Below are 22,768 nucleotides of genomic sequence, written 5' to 3'. Positions count from 1 at the left end.
AAAAAGCTGCAGCCATGAAATGCATATGCTGACATGATCCAATTTGAAATTTGATAATTAACAAAGTTCCACCCAACATGCAAATATTACTCTATCAACACTATGGGCTCAATTTTCCCCAATGCCGCACAATGTCTTTAAGTTCTGGGTGGAGCCCAAGACGTGTGCCAAAAAGATTGGGTTTCCAGGGTAACGAGGGACACCACTGCAGGCTGAGGCTGGAAAGTGAAACATACAAGATATTCTAGCCAGCTCACAGCAACCTGCACAAGCACCTTACCAACATGAAAATAATAAACCCCCCAGTGCCGCTCCTAGCCTGGGCCGAAAGGCCTCCCTACCCCCAGAGCCAGTACCGTTCCTAGCCCAGGCCAAAAGGGTAAACAGACCAGACCAAAAGCCCCAGTTTAAAGTGAATTCAAGATTAAAGACAAAAAGGAGATTGTTATAGTACTACAGAACTCCTAAGTAAAAGAGCTTAGAATTACCCACTCTGTCACTGTTGTCCCTGCCATGGAACTGGATCTTCTGCACTGATTCTCTGACCTGCATTGATTTTGTTAACCACCTAGAAGATTTTTCAGAGCGGACTCATGCCGCCTTAAGAAAAATCGTAGTTGGCCAAACTTGCATAATTAGCCAGAATTGGCAGGAATGGCAGGTTACACCCTCAATGAGGTAAAAAAAAAAATCATAGCCTTAAAAAAAAAAACGAATCTAATTACAGCGGTGCAGAAACTTTGGGGAAACTTGGACATTTTAATTTACTGAAAAAAAAGTCGGCGCAGATAATTATGGAAAACTGAGCAGTCTTCTCTAAGTTTCCAATTAGTGGATGCCGAGTTACCAGTTATGGTGATGTGGTGAATGAAATCAACATATCCATGGTTAGCTCAGATTATGGATGACAGATTTTCAAAGTGGGAGATACGTGATAATGATTTACCCCATAATTCTAAATGCAAGCAAGAGATACCTTGCACACTGAGCATTGCTCAGTCACTTGTGATTATTTTGTTAAACATTAGTACTGCTGGTTAGAAGTAGCCTGGGAACAGACAATTTCTGTCGAACGTCTAACCCTATAGGATCATAATGTCTTGCTCAAACATCATGTATAGAAGCAGAGCTCTAGCATGCGTCTGCGTCAGAGTCAGAGCATTTGTATATCTTTATCATATAACTTTAGATAGAATGGAGTGTTGTAAACTAGATTGGATTCAGTTTAACTGCACCTTCAAAGAGTTCTTATGTCTTTTGAAATGATGTACGCAAGTTGGGCAACAGACAAAATTCAGTATCAAAAAAGCTTTACTCTAGCTGAAGTAAAATGAATGCATTGTTTTAGGTCTCATGAGGCTCTGACAATAGGAAACTAAACAGTTCATTATGTCTGCAAGTACTTTAGTGATGATTTCAGACTTGAAAAATCAAAGTTTAATGAGCCGTAGGTTTTTCCTGTAATCTTTAATTCCCTGCTTCACAAGGCCTATTCCACATAAAACAGACATGAGTGATTCCATGACTGTTTTCAGATTTATTTTGGGACTGTTCAAACATCATGTAATAGAAACATAGAAACATACAAAATAAGTGCAGGAGTAGGCCATTCAATGAGTTCATGGCTGAACATGCAACTTCAGTACCCCATTCCTGCTTTCTCACCATACCCCTTGATCCCCCGAGTAGTAAGGACTTCATCTAACTCCTTTTTGAATATATTTAGTGAATTGGCCTCAACAACTTTCTGTGGTAGATAATTCCACAGGTTCACCACTCTCTGGGTGAAGAACTTTCTCCTCATCTCAGTCCTAAATGACTTACCCCTTATCCTTAGACTGTGACCCCTGGTTCTGGACTTCCAACATTGAGAACATTCTTCCTGCATCTAACCTGTCAGAATTTTAAACGTTTCTATGAGATTCCCTCTCATTCTTCTGAACTCCAGTGAATACAAGCTCAGTTGATCCAGTCTTTCTGGAGGTCAGTCCCGCCATCCCGGGAATCAGTCTGGTGAACCTTCGCTGCACTCCCTCAATAGCAAGAATATCCTTCCTCAAGTTAGGAGACCAAAACTGTACACAATACTCCAGGTGTAGCCTCACCAAGGCCCTGTACAACTGTAGTAACATACCCCTGCACTCAAATCCCCTCGCTATGAAGGCCAACATGCCATTTGCTTTCTTAACCGCCTGCTGTACCTGCATGCCAACCTTCAATGACTGATGTACCATGATATCCAGGTCTCGTTGCACCTCCCCTTTTCCTAATCTGTCGCCATTCAGATAATAGTCTGTCTCTGTTTTTACCACCAAAGTGGATAACCTCACATTTATCCACATTATGGGCCCAAGTTTCCACATGATTTGCGCCTGATTTTTAGGAGCAACTGGTGGAGAACGGACTATCTTAGAAATCGCAATTCTCCACATTTTTTTTCTGCAGTTCTAGTCAGGTAGAACAGTTCTACTTTGGAACAGAATTTTTTCTTCAAAAGGGGGCGTGTCCAGCCACTGACACCTGATTTGAAAGTTTCCACAGTGAAAACTACTCCAAACTAAAGTAGAATGGAGCAGGTGAAGATTTTTGTAGAACTGAAAAAATCAGGCGCAGGTTACAAATTAGGCGTCCAGAACGAGGTGGGGGGGGGGGGGGGTGAAGGGAAGTCATTAAATTCTATAATAAATCCTTATTTATACTTATACAAATAAATCCAACCTGAATAAACATTTATAAGCAAAGAAAAGATTAAATAAACCATCTTCCTACCTGTGTGAAAGTGCTTCAGGCAGGCCTTTCGGGACCGAAGGCTGAACGGGCCGGCCCAAGACTTCGGGCAGGGCCCGTCCCCAGCACCAGATGTACAGGTAGGCGGCATTGGGGAGGGGAGGGGAGGTCAGATCCAGTCCGGAAGCAGGAGTCGGGTCGGGGGGCGGGAGCGCGGGTCGGGTCCAGTCGGGGGGGGGGGGCGGGGAGCGGGAACAGGAGCGCGGGTCGGGTCCAGTCAGGGAGCGGGAACAGGAGCGCGAGCGCGGGTCGGGGGGGGGGGGGGGGGGGGGGAGAGCAGAAGCTGGCCGTGGGAGGAGCTTTATGCACGCAGCCCCAGTGAGGCCATTCGGCCAGGGCTAGGGGCTGCGTGCTTCGGGCTCCTCCCACACAGTTCGGCACCTGGAGCTACTGCAATTGCGTGCCCACTGTAGCGCGCATGTGCAGAGGTCCCGGCACTGTTTTCAGCGCAGGGACCTGGCTCCGCCCCCCCTACAGCTCGTGCTGCGCTGCGCCGAGGGCCAGAGGACCTGCAGAAAGGTGGAGAATACGGAGGATTTTTTTTAGGCGCACTTTGTGGTGTGAAAAACGGGCGTTTAGGTCGGGACTGCGCCGTTCTAGGCGCGTGTGGAAACTTGGGCCCAAAATTTCATCTGCCATGCATTTGCCCACTCACCTAACCTATCCAAGTCACTCTGCAGCCTCATAGCATCCTCCTCGCAGCTCACATTGCCACCCAACTTCGTGTCATCCGTAAATTTGGAACTACTACATTTAATCCCCTCGTCTAAATCATTAATGTACAATGTAAACAGCTGGGGCCCCAGCACAGAACCTTGCGGTACCCCACTAGTCACTGCCTGTCATTCTGAAAAGTACCCATTTACTCTTACTCTTTGCTTCCTGTCTGCCAACCAGTTCTCAATCCACGTCAGCACACTACCCCCAATCCCATGTGCTTTAACTTTGCACATTAATCTCTTGTGGGACCTTGTCGAAAGCCTTCTGAAAGTCCAAATACACCACATCAACTGGTTCTCCCTTGTCCACTCTACTGGAAACATCCTCAAAAAATTCCAGAAGATTTGTCAAGCATGATTTCCCTTTCACAAATCCATGCTGACTTCAATCTATCATGTCACCTCTTTCCAAATGCGCTGCTTTGACATCCTTAATTGATTCCATCATTTTACCCACTACCGATGTCAGGCTGACCGGTCTATAATTCCCTGTTTTCTCTCCCTCCTTTTTAAAAAAATGGGGTTACATTGGCTACCCTCCACTTCATAGGAACTGATCCAGAGTCTATGGAATGGTGGAAAATGACTGTCAATGCATCCGCTATTTCCAAGGCCACCTCCTTACACTCTGGGCTGCAGACCATCAGGCCCTGGGGATTTATCGGCCTTCAATCCCATCAATTTCCCCAACACAATTTCCCGACTAATAAGGATTTCCCTCAGTTCCTCCTTCTTACTGGACCCTCTGACCCCTTTTATATCCGGAAGGTTGTTTGTGTCCTCCTTAGTGAATACCGAACCAAAGTACTTGTTCAATTGGTCTGCCATTTCTTTGTTCCCCGTTATGACTTCCCCGGATTCTGACTGCAGGGGATCGAAGTTTGTCTTTACTAACCTTTTTCTCTTTACATATCTATAGAAGCTTTTGCAGTCTATTTTAATGTTCCCTTCAAGCTTCCTCTTGTACTCTATCTTCCCTGCCCTAATCAAACCCTTTGTCCTCCTCTGCTGAGTTCTAAATTTCTCCTGGTCCCCAGGTTCGTTGCTATTTCTGGCCAATTTGTATGCCACTTCCTTGGCTTTAATACTATCCCAGATTTCCTTTGATAGTCACAGTTAGAAACATAGAAAATAGGTGCAGGAGTAGGCCATTCGGCCCTTCTAGCCTGCACCGCCATTTAATGAGTTCATGGCTGAACATGCAACTTCAGTACCCCATTCCTGCTTTCTCGCCATACCCCTTGATCCCCACCTTCCCTTTTTTATTTTTACACCAGACAGGGATGTACAATTGTAGTTCATCCATGCGGTCTCTAAATGTCAGCCATTGCCCATCCACTGTCAACCCCTTAAGTATCATTCGCCAATCTATCCTAGCCAATTTACGCCTTCAAAAGTTACCCTTCTTTAAGTTCTGGACCATGGTCTCTGAATTAAGGGTTTAATTCTCCATCCTAAATGTAGAATTCCATCATATTATGGTCACTCTTCCCCAATGGGCCTCGCACCACGAGATTGCTAATTAATCCTCTCATTACACAACACCCAGTTAAGATGGCCTTCCCCCTAGTTGGTTCCTCGACATATTGGTCTCGAAAGCCATCCCTTATGCACTCCAGGAAATCCTCCTCCACCGTATTGCTTCCAGTTTGGTTAGTCCAATCTATATGCATTTTAAAGTCACCCATGATAACTGCTGCACCTTTATTGCATGCACCCCTAATTTCCTGTTTGATGTCCTCCCCAACATTACTACTGTTTGGAGGTCTGTACACAACTCCCACTAACGTTTTTGCACTTTGGTGTTCTGCAGCTCTACCCATATAGATTCCACATCATCCAAGCTAATGTCCTTCCTAACTATTGCATTAATCTCCTCTTTAACCAGCAATGCTACCCCACCTCCTTTTCCTTTTATTCTATCCTCCCTGATCATTCTGGAGCCACATCTCTAATCCCAATCACATCATATCTGTTAACATCTATTTGCAGTTAATTATCCACCTTATTACGGATACTCCTTGCATTAAGACACAAAGCCTTCAGGCTTGTTTTTTTAAACACTCTTTGTCCTTTTAGAATTATGAAGTAGTGTGGCCCTTTTTTTTTCTTGCCTTTGTTTACTCGGCCTTCCACTATTGCTTTTTACCTTTCTACCATCTGTTTGACTCCATATTACTTCGCCCTGTCTCGCTGCATAGGTTCCCATCCCCCTGCCATATTAGTTTAAACACTCCCAAACTGCATTAGCCCCCAGGATATCAGTTCCAGTCCTGCCCAAGTGCAGACCGTCCCTTTTATACAGGTCCCACTTCCTCCAGAACTGGTTCCAATGTCCCAGGAATTTGAATCCCTCCCTCTTGCACCACTGCTCAAGCCATGTATTTATTCTAACTATCCTGCTCCCTCTACTCTGATTAGCACGTGGCACTGGTAGCAATCCAGAAATTACTACCTTTGAGGTCATACTTTTTAAATTTATCTCCTAGCTCCCCAAATTCAGCTTGTAGGACCGCTTCCCGCTTCTTACCTATATCGTTGGTACCTAGATGTACCACGACAACTGGCTGTTCACCCTCCCTTTCCAGAATGCTCTGCAGCTGCTCCGAGACGTCCTTGACTCTTGCACCAGGGAGGCAACATACCATCCTGGAGTCTCGGTTGCGACCGCAGAAACTCCTATCACTATAGCTCTCCCACTCTTTGTCCTGCCCTTCTGTGCAGCAGAGCCACCCACGGTGCCATGAACCTGGCTGCTGGTGCTTTCCCCTGCTAAGTCATCTCCCCCAACAGTATCCAAAACAGTATATCTGTTTTGGAGGGAGATGATGTAGGTCAAGTATTTTATAGCTAGCCTCTTGCTAGTTTTCTTCCATGTAATTATCATATGTAAATGAATAAATCCAATATTAATTTTCACCTGAGCACAACCATCGGAGTGCTATTTATCACCTTTCGGCATGGGAAGGAAACTGTAGGACAATCCATGTGGTGTCTGGGGTGAAATCATTGGTATAGGATAACTGTAATACACTACCTCATTCATGATACAAAGGATGTACATTTAAATTCAATGCAGACTCCGTATATGCAAAGAACCTTTTAGCAGACAATATTAAAGTTAGGAAGAGAACACAAAATTGAAAATGAGTAAGTTTACCTATAATCTACTGCCCTATTATGTTAGCAACAAAGAAGAAAGTATTGTTACTGACCCAGGAATTCATTTATGAACACATTTTGATTGCTTAGCATGCTGATGTGAATTTCAGAAAAAAGGAAGACTGACAGCACAGAATAAAGTTGAATTGGCTTTCACTGCACACGATTACTCTACACAACTCTATTCCTCACCACCTAAATCCACCTCCTGACCCCTATGCTAGTGGATATCGTAAATGGGTTCCTTCACTCAGGCACTAAGTTTCGAAAGCAAGAAGCAGTCATCAACACTGTCCCCCTCCAGTCCCCTCAAATAACCCTTTCATACCCACCAATTCATCATAGGCAGTCCCTTGGAATCGAGGAAGACTTGCTTCCACTCCTGAAGTGACTGCAGTCCAATAAGAGAGCCACAGACCGTCACAGGTGGGAAAGACATTCGTCGAGGGAAGGGGTGGGTGGGTCTTGTTTGCCGCATGCTCCTTCCGCTTCCAATTACCAACCCACATCATTATATGTGGTTGATGAAATCATTCACTTCCATTGTCAAGTTTTGAGAGACAGTCTTCGCATGATTCTAGAAGTCCTACTTAATTCAACACAGCCGTTGCACTTTTAACAATGGCTTCACTTCCCTCCTTCACACAATCACCTTCAGATTGTAAGAATCTAACCATGGCCTACTCAATTTACATAGTGCCCGTCAGTGACATGGTCCACAGGCACAAGATCAACTTACACATGAATGTTAATGACACTCAGATCTACCTCAGAACCCATCCCTGTGCAGTCCACCATCCAGTCCTGAATGAATCACCAACTCAACATTGTTTGGCCTTCCCAAACTTAGCCTCTGCCACATCCAAACTCAACTACTTCATGGGTTTTCCTTGCTGGTCTTCCTTCATAAATTCTAACTTGTCCAAAATGCTGCCCAACACTCACCTTGCACCATGTCCTGGCTTGTCATTGTTGATTGGCATTTGCACCCCAACACATTAAATTGAAAATCCTTATCCTTAGGCCATGACTACCGCTGCAATCTCATTCAGCCCTACATTTTACCTCCACAAAATACTCCATTATTCTGATCCCTTGCCCACCATGGTGGAACAGTCTATGCTCTGTCTTTCTACGACAGAGACACAGACAGGCAAAGACACTATATGATGCAAGTTGTCATCAACTGACTTGTACACTACAGCAATTTATGCAATGTACCTGTATCTTGCTGACCAATGAAACATCCCCTTGTAAATGCATACCTTGTATTCATCCATCCATACATGCGAAAGACGCAGAGAGTTGTATGCCATGGTATCCACTCCTCCTGGTGAACCGTATGGACGCCATTTGCGGAATATATGGCCAACACGAGAACATGGAACTATTTTCAGCTGCCCACCGCACATCCAAATCTGAGCCAAATAATAATTAAAAGAGACTATGAGGGGAAAGTTATTCTAGAATTCAATTTTTTTTATACTAAATATTTGGAGACGTTATAAATTTTCTAAAGCAGTTTGATAGCCAGTTACTACCAGATATCAAGTACCCTTTGAAAATTTCTGTTCCATCAACATATGCCTAGTTAATTTTTATAAGTTAATGATAAATCCATAAACGTGTTTACCAATCTGACCAACAAGCAAAGAAAAATATCAGGGACAGACCCCATGTGGAATAGATTACTAAATTATTTGATGCAAGTCATAAGTATAGATCACACAACACCAAACACAATTTGAGAATCAATTAGTAATTTTACTGTGTAATAAAACAATTCTGAGATATTGGGGGGTGGGGAGAAAGTTACCCTAAAGGAGATTTCCAGGTTTTCCCCTCCCCAAATATCCATGCCACTGTCATACTGCCCAAGTTTATTGAAGTAATCTCGGTTTATTGCAAACAATCCTCCTGCCATCGTAGGTGATCTGAATAAGGGAACACAAATAAAATTCTTAAGTCTAACCTGCAACAATCCAAAATTTTAAATCAGCACAAAATAATTTTTCCAGTTTAAGGCCTACCCAGTTGTGAGCAAGAGTTTATTTTCCTAGTTTTTTTGGCATCTGATAACTCACTCCTATTATTACACAGCTTCCCCTTTCTTTAAACCCGCTCCCCCGCACACAAAAACATTGAAGTAAAATAACAGGATTAGTACTTGAATGGTTCAGTTGCTCCTTCTGGTCCATTCAGTAGTGAGACAGGCACAGGATCCCACTTGAAGTGCAGGCCCCAATTAAACCCTCCTTTCACTATTGGAGAAGAGCTGTAGATTAGTGTGTCAGCATTGATGATATCAATTAGTGGGCAGACGACAGTGCTGTGATCCTCCTTAATTGGAGCCAGGAGAGGCTGTAACCACATCTCATTTACTTCACAGTGACTGTCAATGAACACCAGCACATCACCTGGAAAATATAATAAATGGCTAGAACATTGATCAAAATCCAAGTGAAGTGAAATGGAGCCTCAACAAAAATCAAATAAAAGAATGACTTCAAGCTAAACTAGGATGAGCAGAGCAGTTTCAAACTTTGGTAAAGTTAGTTTAGACTTGGGGTGCAGAAAGTTATCCACACAACCAGTGATCAACCTACAGATGGGTTTTTGGTGCATAGTGTTAAGAGGCAAAAGAAAACCACAGATTCACTCAAGAAACTGTTGGCTGTTGCTGTGAAGTGAGGGAGGGGGTTATGGTAGGTTCTCTCATGATCAACAAATGATATCAGCAGCTGGTCATCATACCAATTCCACCTCCACAAAAAGGGAATTCTTTCACACATGCGAGATCATACCCACCCAATCAGCCCATTTTGTCTGTGCCAGCCGAAAGAGCTATCTAACTCAATCCCACTTTCGAGCTCTTGTAGGTTATGGTACTTTAAGTGCACATCTAAGCACTTTTTAAATGCAATGAAGGTTTCTGCCTCTACCACCCTTTCAGGCAGAGAGTTCCAGACCCCCACCACCCTCTAGATGAAAAAAAGTTCTCAACTCCCCTCTAATTCTTGTACTAGGCAGGTATTTTAATAATTTACAGAAGCATTCTCCTTGATTCAAGCAACAACCTCTACTACACAAGTTGCACACTATGGCTGGCAGTAATTTTTTTTTTTTTTAAATAAAACACTGAACAAGTTGGGAAAGTGATCAGGTGCTCATACAGCAAAGTGTTCTTGTTTTGATGATAAACCCTAGGACTTAATGGGTTAATTACACCATCTGGCTTCATAGCTGCTGATATGCGGTGGGATTGGATGGAGGCTGACTGCAAGCTGAGGTCCCTTAAGGAGTTACAGCAGCCATCAGGGAATATCTATTTCAGGTAAACTAGATTAATTTTCTGCATCTTTGAAATGGAACAAACATGTGCGTGCACAGATTGCAGCTCAACAGGTTGTCAGGAAGGGTGGTTGAGGCCAGGACACTGATCTCATTTAAGAAACAGCTAGTTGCTATAATAAATGATCGTAGGGTAAGGAAGAAGTGCATTATATACGGACTCTGGAAGGAGCTAGCTTGATGGGCCGTGTCTTGCTTAGCATGTTCTGATGCAAGGCCCTTCATCCAAACCTCTCAAGCTCGGTGGGGATTCTGCCAACTGCATAAACTACTGTGGTTTATAACATTATTGGATTTTACAGCCTTGCAATATGCTCACATAGCTTTTAATCAATCACAAAGTAAAAACCAACCAAATTAAAAAGCTGAAAGACATCATGAATCGTAAGCAAAAGATTGACCGAATTACTGAGACACTAAAAAGGCTACTTGAAACAACAATGGTTATTTCCAAGTTCTGTTAAGCTCCATCAACTATTTGACAAAAAAAAAAAATCAACTATAATGTAATGTGGACCAATTTGAAACAAAGTTTTGAAGCTGAATCTGGTACCTGTCGCATGAGATGATCCAACCATTCTACCACGTATTAGTCCTTCTCGCATGACATTCCTTATTAGTTTCACTTTTTTAAGTTGGTTATTGGCAATGTACTTCTCCAGCTCATTTTTCAACTCAACTGAAAAAGGAAAACAAAGCATCATTTGGGGGGGGGGGGGAAGGGGCTAATTTTTAAATAGTGCTGGGAGAGGCTGTAGAAAACAAACATATTTAATGTGGATTTTACAAGGTTATTGATTAAAAGCTATGTGAGCATATTGCAAGGCTGTAAAATGACATTTGATTTTATCACTTGACAATATCTAGAACTGCAAGGGACAAAAATTAATTCATTTCTTTGCCAAAGGGGATATGGGTAAAGATGGAAAAAGTGAACATTTACTCACTGAAATCACTCCTGTCGTCCACTAGGATAATTTCGTGCAATAGGTATGCAGGAGTGCGATCCAGGATGCTGTGAACAGTACGAAGCAGTGTCGATAATGCTTCGTTATAAAAGCAGAGAATAATGCTGGCAGATGGCAAATTGATAGGGTAGCTCCTTTCTTTACATCTGTGAAAAAAGGAAAACATTTATCAAATCGCAACATTTTTCCCAGCATCCACGTCAATGTTTTGTTGATTAAAATTGGTGGCCATTTTCTCACAAAAATCCTCTAATGTAAATACAATGATGCATCAACATAGAATGCATTAGCAGTAGCTTCTGGACATTTATTTAATCCATAAAATAGCTAATTAAACCCATGTTCACATGTATAGTTTTAACTTTGCCCATTACAGAGATTTATTGCACAGATTAATCGGAAACTAAGAGGCTTTGTAACAGACTTACAGGATCTGCCCTCCAATTATTTTCTTTCATGATTATCCACTAGAATTTTTAAATAGAACAAAGCTTTGCACAGGGTAGCATCTCATTGCACAGACCTCCAACACAACCTTCTCCCAACATAAAATCAACCAAGAGACATTAAATTTAGTTAATGTTATTCATATTGTACTGGTCTCCATTCCCAAGCCAAGAATTGCTATATCATATGGACCAATACAAGTAGATTCGCAACTATCTGCAAATTGCCATTACCCACCAGGGGCATCGCTCCATTCTGGCAGGATAATGGAGGTTTCACTGTAGAGTAAACACCTCCAATACTTTCTTCATTAAAATGCAACAAAGTCAAAAGGTTAAATCAATCTTTTAATGAATTTAGTATGTAATATTTACAATTAATTTCTAGATCAACTCTGGATATTTAAATAATTGGTGTTCTCTTGCTTTGGGGTAAACTTGAGTCTACTCAAATGCAGGGTCTACTTTCAGCATTTCACAAAAATAAAGTGCAGGACTTGCTTTGGGTCTCTGGTATCAGGAATATCCCGATGATAACCCAAGCGATTACTGATGAGCATGTTGAATGCATGTTTCTGGTATCCCATATCCCGAACCTCCTGGTCAGCTTCATTGAAAATCCTTCCTGAAAAGAAAAGGTTTGAATTTACTAGTGTTGTTAAAATCCCAGAGAAAATCTCACACTGCAATTGAATTTCACATTTAGCATATTTAAATACTGGTTTAGATATAAATCTTTTGTAAACTTTGCAATTTGCTTTAAATTCTTGAAAAAATACATATTGATAATTTTAATACTCCAGGGCAACACCTTTTGTGGATACTAATATTCAAACTTAATGCACAAGTGCTGCCCATAACATACTCTACTTCTGCACACAGGCCACTACTTCTCATTGCTTCAGGAGCAGTCACTATCCTCCAAGACTGTTTGCACATTCCAAAAGTATCAGCCTCTGAGGCTATGCCTGTGTCAGGATCCCATTGGCAACACTAAAATTAGTCAGATATGGTTTGTTCCAAGTACCATGATAGCTCGCCTCCACTACAGTGGTTTCCACTGTCCATGAAAAACACTCAAGCCAGAGAAATGGGTCCATTTACACAATTCTCTTAACTTTGCATAAAATGTTCAAGCATTTAAGCTGTATGTGGGCATAACAAGTTATACAAACAGTACTAGCTTAGCCTTAAGACAATAAAAGCAAAAACTGGGATTTGGCAAAATGGTCAGTTATTGATTAGATTGCATCTATATTTATGCAAATACAATCAGCAAAAGAAAGAGGAAGGTGAAACTTGTTCACCATAAAATATAGTAAAGAGTTTTGGCTGCTATATGGGAATCATGCAGATTACTGAATAATGGTAGAGTTTTATTGGGTTAACACTCCTGCAACCATTACATTCAAAGAATTCTGTCCAAGAAAAGGTCACTCACCCAGCTCAGGAGACAGATCAATTTTCTTGAATTCTTTAAGAATGGGTTTCATAAACTGATCATCTTGTTGCTTAAATTCAGGAAGCCACTTATGATGGTGTGTTATTGGAGGCTGGAATTTCTGCGCAACCCCTGGATTCCCCTGGAAGGGCACATTACTGAAGGTATACTTTTCCCAATTTAAATTGAAATAGATGAAAAGGAGAAAAGTCCAAATCAATGAAGAAAAAAGGCATCCATAGCAGAAATAGTGGAACCTGATACTACCCATGGTACCCCTAGCATTGTCAGAGGCCCATTCTTGTTGCTCTGAAACAAACAAACAAAATTGGTCACTCAGTATGAAAGTCAGCAATGCTCACATCCACTGATAAAAATGGGTACAGTAAAGAAAGTAGAAGCTATAACAATGTGCCCAAAATCCCCATGTGAAAGCCATTAGCAGAGAAGGTATGTTTATCAAGCAGAGACTAGAGAAGCTGGGATTGTTACCTAAAGTAGAGAACATTAAGGGGAGAATTATTAGAGGTGTTCAAAATTGAGGGGCTTTGATAAGAGTAAATAGAGAGAAACAGTTTCCAGTGGCTAAAGAGTCAATAACCAGAGAACCCAGATTTACAGTAACTGGCAAGAGAACCAGAAGAGATGGTGAATATTTTTTTCCCCACAGCAAGTTATGATGTGGAATGCACTTCCTGATAAGGTGGTAGAAGCAGATTCAATAATAATTTTCAAAAGGAATTGGATAAATACTTGAAGGGGAAAAAATCCAGGGCTATGGGGAAAGAGCAGGAAAGTGCGATAAATCAGATAGCATTTTCAAAGAGCCAGCACAGGCATGATGGGCTGAAGGGCCTCCTTCCCATGATGTACAATTCTATGACCCCAAGTGTTATGGTAGAATAGAAATTTCACAGATTACCCTTCAGGAAAGTTGAAAACTTACTAATTTTATATCTTGCAAATTAGAAAAAAAAAGATAATTTGAATTTAGATGAAAACAATGCAAAATTTCCAAAGCAAACCTTAAGAAAATTATTACATGCCAGTACTGTAGATAATCTATTCTATAAAAGAATTTATATTTACCATTACTTTATATTTGAATGTACAAGCAAATGTTTTAAATAAGGCAATATTTCAAAAATGTTAAAACAAATTACATGGGGACATGAAAGAAGGGAGTTCTTCCAGATGGGACCTTTCTGTGTACAAATTCACTGCCACTTTTGCTTGTTTTGGAACTGCATTTCAAGAGTGATTCATTGGTTAGGAAGCATCTTGGAATTAACAGATAGGTTAAGATGGAGAACAGCTCTGAACATGTAGGAATCCACCAAATTCCTGCTCGTCTGTTTATCAAATTGCACCCTGCCAAATAGATGACATACATCTATTTTGTTCATAGGTCTTCTAAATACTTATCCCCCAATAACATACATGTAGAATACTTTAAATTAAATTACATGTTAAATTACTTTTACAGGCATTAAACCATCAGCACGATATTTTACTCAATTCCCTTACATAAAGTTGGCAGGTCTGCTTAAACTCAACTGATTACAACACTGGGGGCGGGGGAAGAGTAGGGAGGCGAACATACTGCAAACCCACCAGCCCATTTTATAATACATTGATAGCATGTTCAAAATTTTAGGGGGAGTGAAAAACATTGACTGTCGGTCATCATCATCATCATAACAAAAATCTCGGCAGCAACTCTGGAAAAAAAAAGGGAAAGCCGAGGTGACAATACAAGGTTGCCAAGAATGAACAACCACAACTGGCAGGCCTGCCAACACTCAGCCAAGTGGAGCAGACAACCACTCTGATTAATGCCGGCACGGCTCTGAGCAGCAACTCCCTCTGACTAATGGTATTCTCTGTCCCTCCCCCATTAAACGTCCGGGACCGATTCCAAGTTTACCATAAAGCGCCTGCCCGCGGTCACCCGCCCCGCTCCGGTCCTTTATACCCCACCACCCTCTGACTGCGCACGCGCGAGCATCCCGGCCGCCGCTCAACGGGAACTGCTCGCGCCGCCAACCGCCGTCCCGCGCACGCCGCCATTTATCAGTGTGCACGTTGTTCCGTCAGAATTCGCCGTGTGCCTGTGGCGCGAGACACCGCTTGCCCGCCGTTACCTCGCCGAACCGAACAGGTGCCGCATCGGCCGAGCTTTCCCTCCGCGTGTGAGTCCTTTTTCCTTTTTCCCTTTTCCCGCTTCCCTGCCACCCCCCAAGACGTGCTATCAGCCTGTCCGCGCCAAACCGGTGTCAATAAAGCACTGCATTCTGGGAAACTGGGGGTTGACTTCAAGGAGTGACGCTCTATTGGGGCGGGACTTTCCGCGAAACGTCATCAATCAGCTGGGCGCGCGCTTTAAAAGTGACCACAAAAATTGCTGCCTGTGTCCACAATGTTGCAATCACAGCAACCAGTCATTCCCCCTGATTTTAAATTAGAAGGGAAAGAGGGCAGGATCAATGGGGGCATTTTATATTGAGTTACATGGAGTCTACAGAACAGAAACAGGCCATTCGGCCCAACTGGTCTATGCTGGTTTTTATACTCACCCTATCAAGATGAGTATTAAATTGAGGTAGAAGATCAGCCATGATCTTATTGAATGACGGAGCAGGCGTGCGGGGCCTCCTGGCCTACTCCTGCTCCAATTCTTATGTTCTTATATCTTTTTATTCCTTTCTCCCTCGTGTGCTTATCTAGCTTCCCCTTAAATGTAGCTATGCAATTTTCCTCAACTGTTCCTTGTTTCACATTATTATCACTCTTCTGGGTATAGACATTTCTCCTGAATTCCCTACAGGTTTGACAGGTGACTATTTTAGCACAGAGCGTAACCACGGATCGCAATGTGAATAGAATAGGTTGAGAATTTTGTGAGAGTGAGACACTCTGGTGAGTAGGTGAGCAGTTCAAACAGAAATTTAGTCTTAATGTTTTAGAATTGAACTTATAACTTTAAAAACTGCAAGTCAGTTAACAGTCAACAACAACTTGCATTTATATAGCACCTTTAACGTAGCAAAACATCCCAAGGAAGAGACAGAGAGTTTAATAATGGCCACGTCAGGGAAAAATAATAAAAAGTTAAAATTAAAGGCTCTATATCTGAGTGCACAATGCATTCGTAAGATAGATGAATAGCACAAATAGCAATAAATGGGTTTGATCAAGTAGCCATTACTGAGAGGTGGTTGCACGGTGACCAAAGTTGGAAACTAACCCCTCGAAAAAACTCTCTTACAACTGCACTTATGAACTCCCAACTATCCAGCCTTTGGCCCTCCATTCACCATGACATTTCTGCAGCTACCAATCTGCTCAATCACACCTTCACCACCACGTTTGATACCCCAGTCCCTGTTAAAACAATTACTCTCTCTTTCACTCTGGCCGTTCCCCTGGTACAGCCCTGATCTTCGCTCCCCTAAGTAAAAGGGACCCAGACTTGAACAGATATGGTGGACAACTGGTTTAACAATTCACCACCAGATCTGGTTGGATCACATCAAGCATTATCGACTCCTGCTCTTGTCTGCCAAAATTGCTCATTATTCCAGAATCATTCTGGAATAATGAGCATTCTTTTTAAATCTCTCTCCCCAGTTGCCATCCTCATCTCCGGCAATAATTGTGAGGAGCACATGGACTTCTTTGTCTCTAAGATGGAGACCATCCGTTCGGCCACCTCTGCCTCTTCCCTTCCTTCCCCTAGCCCACCGGGCCAAACTTCCTCTAAGGAACCACCTGTCCTAGCCCTGTCCTCACATCTTTCTCCAGTTTCTCTCCGATCTCCCCTCATGACCTTTCCAAACTCATCCTGTCCATGAGACCCATTTCCAGCTTCCTTGACCCTATTCCCACCAAACTGCTGACCACTCAACTTCCTTTTCTGGTTCCCATGTTAGCTGACATTGTTAACAGTTCTCTCTCCTCAGGTACTGTCCCCCTCTCCCTCAAATCTGCCATCATCACCCCTCTCCTCAAAAAAACAACCCTTGACCCCTCCTTGCAAACTACCTTTCCTCTCCAAAGTCCTTGAATGTGTTATCACCTCCCAAATCCGTGCCCATCTTTCCTGCAATTCCATGTTTGAATCCCTCCAATCCTGTTTCCGCACCAGCCACAGTACCGAAACGGCTCTCATCAAAGTGACAAATGACATCCTTTGTGACTGTAACAAAGATAAACTATCCCTCCTCACCCTTCTTGACGTCTGCAGCCTTTGACACAGTTGACCACCCTATCCTTCTCCAAAGCCTCTCCACTGTTGTCCAGTGAGTGGGACTGCACTCGCCTGGTTCCATTCTTATCTATCTAAGCTTAGCCAGAGAATCACATGCAATGGCTTCCCTTCCCACCCCTGCATCATTACCTCAGGTGTCCCCAAGGATCTATCATGTACATGTTGCCCCTTGGTGACATCATCCGATAACACAGCATCAGTTTCCACATGTATACTGTTGACACCCAGCTTTACTTCACTACCACTTCCCTTGACCCCTCCTTGGTCTCTAAATTGTCAGACTGCTGGTCTGACATCCAGTTCTGGATAAGCAGAAATTTTCTCCAATTGAATATTGAGAAGACTGAAGCCATTGTTTTCAGTCCCCGCCACAAACTCCATTCCCTTGCCACTGATTCCATCTCTCTCCCCAACTTCTGTCTGAGGCTAAACTAGACTGTTCGCAACCTTGGTGTCATATTTGACCTTGAAATGATCTTTCGACCACATAGCCACAGCAAAACTATTTCCACCTCCGTAATATCGTCCATCTTTGCCCTTTCCTCAGCTCATCCATTGCTGAAGTCCTCATCCATGCCTTTGTTACCTCTAGATTTGACTATTCCAACGCACCTCTGGCTGGCCTCCCACATTCTACGTAAACTAGGAGTGATCCAAAACTCAGCTGGCTGTGTCCTAATTTGCACCAAGTCCCACTCACCCATCACCCCTGTGCTCGCTGACCTACATTGGCTTCCAGAGAAGCAACGCCTGGGTTTCAAAATTCTCATCCTTTTTTACAAATCCCTCCATGACCTCACCCCTCCCTATCTCTGTAATCTCCTCCAGCCCCACAACCTCCACACCCCCCCCCCCACCCTCCGAGATGTCTGCGCTCCTCTAATTCTGCCCTCTTAAGCATTCCTGATTATAATCACTCAACCATTGGTGGCTGTGCCTTCTGTTGCCTAGTCCCTAAGCTCTGGAGTTCCCTGTCTAAACCGCTCTGTCTTGCTACCTCTCTTTCCTCCTCCAAGAAGCTCCTTAAAACCTATCTCTTTGACTAAGCTTTTGGTCACCTGCCCTAATTTCTCCTTATGCGGTTCGGTGTCAAATTTTTTATCTCATAATACTCCTGTGAAGCGCCTTGGGACGTTTCACTATGTTAAAGGTGCTATCTAAATACAAATTGTTGTTGTAAATATTCCAGTGTACTTGACTTTTAGAAAAGATAGGCAAAATGGAAAAGGAGGTGGGGTAGTCCTGATAAAAAATGAGGCAAAGGCAGTAATGAGAAAGGATTTTAACCGAGAAAATCAGCATGTAGAATGTATGGGTGGACCTAAGAAAGAACAAAGGCCATAAAACACAGGATATTAGAGGACCATGCAACTCGAGTAATGACATAATTTTGGGGAGTTTAATCTTGATATTAATTGGGCAAACCAAATTGGCAAAAGTAGCTTGGAGGATGAGTACATGGAATGCATTCAAGACAGTGTTCAAGAACAATATATCAAAGAACCAATTAGATCTAGTATTGTGTAATGAGAACAGGGTTAATTAGTAATCTTATAGTAAAGGATTATCTGTGGAAGTGTGATCATAAAATGAAAGCAATTCATCTTAAATTTGAGAATGATGTGGTTAAGTCCGAAACTGAAGTCTTAAATTTAAACATAGCCAAATAAGGAGGTATGAGAGGCAAGTTGGCTGAGATAGATTGGGAAATTAGATTAAAAGATATGACGGTAGATACGCAATAGCTTAAATAAATAATTCCTAATTCTCAATGAATATACATTCCCTTGAGGAATAAAAACTCTACTGAAAAGTGGTACAACCATGGCTAGCTGGAGAAATTCACTGATTATTTCCATGGTGTTCTGATCCTCTGTACATGTGCCCCATTTGGTATTGCACATGCACACTGGTTCTGGTTACGCATGCGCATTCAATCCGGTCCCGCAAGTGCAGGACCAAATGGTGCAGTGGCTGCGGCCTTTCCTCGGCTCTGTGCAGAGAACGTCAGGTGGGAGAGGAGAAGGGATCGAAAGCGGTGGGGGGTTGGCGAAGGGATCAGGGGAGAGAGGAGTAGGGATTGAAGTGGGGGAAGGGGAGGGAATCGAAGGGGGGAGAGGAGCTCAGAGATGAGCTTGGGGAGGGTGGGGGGCGGCGGAGAGGAGCTCGCAGGGGGAGAGAGAGGAGCTCTATCTTCACAGTAGAAGACACAAAGAACATACCGGAAATTGTGGAGAACCAAGGACCTAATGAGAGTGAGGAACTTAAAGTAATTAATATTAGTAAAGAAAAAGTACTGGAGAAATTAATGGGACTAAAAGCCAACAAATCTCCTGGACCTGATAGCATACAACCTCACAGAGGTGGCTGCAGAGATAGTGGATGCATTGGTTTTAACCTTCCAGAATTCCCTAGATTCGTGGATTGGAAGGTAGCAAATGTAACCCCGCTGTTTAAGAAAAAAAGGAGAGAGAAAACAGGGAACTATAGGCCAGTTAGCCTGACATCGGTAGCAGGAAAAATACTGGAATCTATTATAAAGGATATAGGGGCCAAGTTTCGGCCTGAGTTGCTCCTGTTTTTTTGGAGAAACTGGTTTAGAATGGAGTATCTTAGAAATTGCAATTCTTGGCATTTAGTTTGCTCCAGTTCTAGTCAGTTAGAACAGTTTCAGTTTGGAACAGATTTTTTTTTTCGAAAGGGGGCGTGTCCGGCCACTTACGCCCGTTTTGAAAGTTTAGGCAGTGAAAACTTACTCCAAACTAACTTAGAATGGAGTAAGCGTAGATTTTTGTACGCTCAGAAAAACCTTGCCAACACTTAGAAAATCAGGCATAGGTTACAAATCAGGCATAGGGAAAGGGAAGTTTACAAACATTAAACACTTCAGTTTTACAAATAAAGAGCCATCATCAATAATAAATGACAAATACATCAATAAATCAACCAATAAATCAATCAAAAGAAATTAATAAAAAATAAAAATAAATAAAAAATCAATAAATAAAAAATTTTCTACTCACCGACTGCAGCACCGGGAGCCCTCCAACAGCGTGCTGGGACAGGGACACCCAGTGTGTCTCTCTCTCTCTGTCTGTCTGTGTATCTCTCTCTCACTCTCAGTCTGTCAGTGTCAGTGTCTCTCTCTCTGTCTGTCAGTGTCTATGTGTTTCTGACAGCGAGGGGAGGAGGAGGAGGAGGGGGGAGATGGGGGGGAGGAGGAGGAGGGGGGAGGGGGGAGGAGGAGGAGGAGGTAGGAGGAGGAATGAGAGGGGAGGATGAGGAGGGGTGGGGAGAGGAAGGGGTGGGGAAAGGGAAGGAGAGGGAAGGGGCGGGGAGAGGGAGGGAAAAGGAGAGGGAGGGAGAGGGAGAGGAGAGGGAGGGAGGGGGAGAGGAGATGGAGAGGAGAGGGAGGGAGGGAGGAAGGGGGAGAGGAGAGGGAGGGAGGGAGGGAGGGAGGAAGGGGAAGAGGAGAGGAGAGGGAGGGAGGGAGGAAGGGGGAGAGGAGAGGGAGGGAGGGAGGGAGGAAGGGGGAGAGGAGAGGGAGGGAGGGGGGAGAGGAGAGGGAGGGAGGGGGAAGAGGGGAAGGAGGGGGAGAGGGGAGGGGGGGAGAGGAGAGGGGAGGAAGGGAGAGAGGAGAGGGAGGGAGGGGGAGAGGAGAGGGAGGGGGAGAGGAGAGGGAGGAGGCTGAACGGGCCCAGCGGACGTGAAGAAGCCGGGCCCAAGACTTCGGGCGGGGCCCGCCGAAGGAAGAGGGAGCAGAGCGGACCGGAGTTAAAGGTAGGTGGCCGGGGGAAGCCGGAGCTGGGGGGGGGAGGGTCGTCGGAGTCGGAGCGGGAGCAGGAGTGGGGGGGGGGTCGCGGAGCGGGAGCTGAGGAGGGGGTCAGAGCAGGAGCTGGGGGGGACGGTGGCTGGGGGGGGGGTGTTGAGAGAGCCAGCTGAACAGAGAAGGAAGCTGGAGCCAGAGCAAGAACTGGACGAGGGAGGTGTAGCCTGATCCTCGCAGCCCCAGTGAGGCCATTCGGCCAGGGCTAGAGGCTGCGTTTTGGGCGCCTGGAGCTACTGCACATGCGTGCCCACTGTAGCGCGCCTGTGCAGAGGTCCCGGCACTGATTTCAGTGCAGGGACCCGGCTCCACCCCCCACAGCTCGTGCTGCGCTGCGCCGAGCACCAAAGGACCTGCAGGGAGCCAGAGAATCTGCAGGTATTTTTTAGGCGCACTTTCAGTGCGAAAAACAGGCATCCAGGTCAGGGCTGCGCCGTTCTAGGCGCGGCCCGAAACTTGGGCCCGTAGTAACAGGGCACTTGGAAAATCACAATATAATTAGGCAGAGTCAAAACAGTTTTATGAAAGGGAACTTGTGTTTGACAAATCTATTAGAATTTTGTGAAGGTGTAACTAGTAGGGTAGATAAGTAGGAACCAGTAGATGTAGTATATATGGATTTGAAGAAGGCATTTGACAAGGTGCCACACAAGAGGCTGTTACGCAACATTAGGGCTCATGGGAGTGTGGATAATATCAGATCAGCCATGATCGTATTGAATGGTGGAGCAGGCTCGAGGGGCCAAATGGCCTACCTCTGTTAAACTAATATGGCAGGGGGATGGGAACCTATGCAGGGAGACAGAGGGAAACAAAATGGAGACAGAAGCAAAAGATAGAAAGGAGAAAAGTAAAAGTGGAGGGCAGAGAAACCCCAAGGCAAAAAACAAAAATGGCCACTTTACAGCAAAATTCTAAAGGGTCAAAGTGTGTTAAAAAGACAAGCCTGAAGGCTCTGTGCCTCAATGTGAGGAGTATTCGGAATTAACTGCGCAGATAGCAGTTAACGGATACGATGTGATTGGCATCATGGAGACATGGCTCCAGGGTGACCAAGGCTGGGAACTCAACATCCAGGGGTATTCAGCATTTAGGAAGGATAGACAGAAAGGAAAAGGAGGCGGGATGGCGTTGCTGGTTAAAGAGGAAATTAATGCAATTGTAAGGAAGGACATTAGCTTAGATGATGTGGAATCGGTACGGGTGGAGCTACGGAATACCAAAGGGCAGAAAACGCTAGTGGGAGTTGTGTACAGGCCACCAAATAGTAGTAGTAAGGTTGGGGACTGCATCAAACAAGAAATAAGGGATGTGTGCAAAAGAGGTACAGCAGGAATCATGGGCGACTTTAATCTACATATTGATTGGGCTAACCTAACTGGTAGTAATGTGGTGGAGGAAGATTTCCTAGAGTGTATTAGGGATGGTTTTCTGGACCAATATGCCGAGGAACCAAACAGAGAGCTGGCCATCCTAGACTGGGTGATGTGTAATGAGAAGGGACTAATCAGCAATCTTGTTGTGCGAGGCCCCTTGGGGAAGAGTGACCATAATATGGTAGAATTCTTTATTCAGATGGAGAGTGACACAGTTAATTCAGAAACTAGGGTCCTGAACTTAAGGAAAGGTAACTTTGATGGTATGAGGCGCGAATTGGCTAGATTAGACTGGCAAATGATACTGAAAGGGTTGATGGTGGATAGGCAATGGCAACCCTTTAAAGATCATATGGACGAACTTCAACAATTGTACATCCCTGCCTGGAGTAAAAATAAAACGGGGAAGGTGGCTCAACCGA

General features: G+C 43.9%; 1 protein-coding gene across 7 annotated transcripts in view; it reads right to left on the bottom strand.

The window, feature by feature from the left end:
- LOC139263183 (polypeptide N-acetylgalactosaminyltransferase 11-like) overlaps positions 1–15,156 on the bottom strand; it is a 34,750-nt gene extending 19,594 nt beyond the window's left edge. For 3 of the 7 annotated variants that reach the window (XM_070878871.1, XM_070878876.1, XM_070878875.1), the window contains exons 1-8: positions 15,019–15,156; positions 12,875–13,183; positions 11,935–12,058; positions 10,967–11,133; positions 10,573–10,698; positions 8,836–9,085; positions 8,485–8,602; positions 7,934–8,086 (exon numbers count right to left, since the gene is read on the bottom strand). In XM_070878871.1, coding sequence (XP_070734972.1) covers positions 7,934–8,086; positions 8,485–8,602; positions 8,836–9,085; positions 10,573–10,698; positions 10,967–11,133; positions 11,935–12,058; positions 12,875–13,145 — 1,209 coding nt within the window. In that variant the 5' untranslated portion in view covers positions 13,146–13,183; positions 15,019–15,156. Of the gene's footprint in view, positions 1–7,933; positions 8,087–8,484; positions 8,603–8,835; positions 9,086–10,572; positions 10,699–10,966; positions 11,134–11,934; positions 12,059–12,874; positions 13,184–14,801; positions 14,993–15,018 lie in introns of those variants that run through there. The other 4 variants (XM_070878872.1, XM_070878873.1, XM_070878877.1 and 1 more) reach the window with 4 other exon arrangements.
- Positions 15,157–22,768: the final 7,612 nt, after the last annotated feature.

The sequence above is a fragment of the Pristiophorus japonicus genome, chromosome 4 (assembly GCF_044704955.1).
Source record: "Pristiophorus japonicus isolate sPriJap1 chromosome 4, sPriJap1.hap1, whole genome shotgun sequence".
Taxonomy (NCBI): domain Eukaryota; kingdom Metazoa; phylum Chordata; class Chondrichthyes; family Pristiophoridae; genus Pristiophorus; species Pristiophorus japonicus.
Note: the sequence above shows the minus strand (reverse complement) of the source record. Positions and strands in the feature narration are given on the sequence as shown.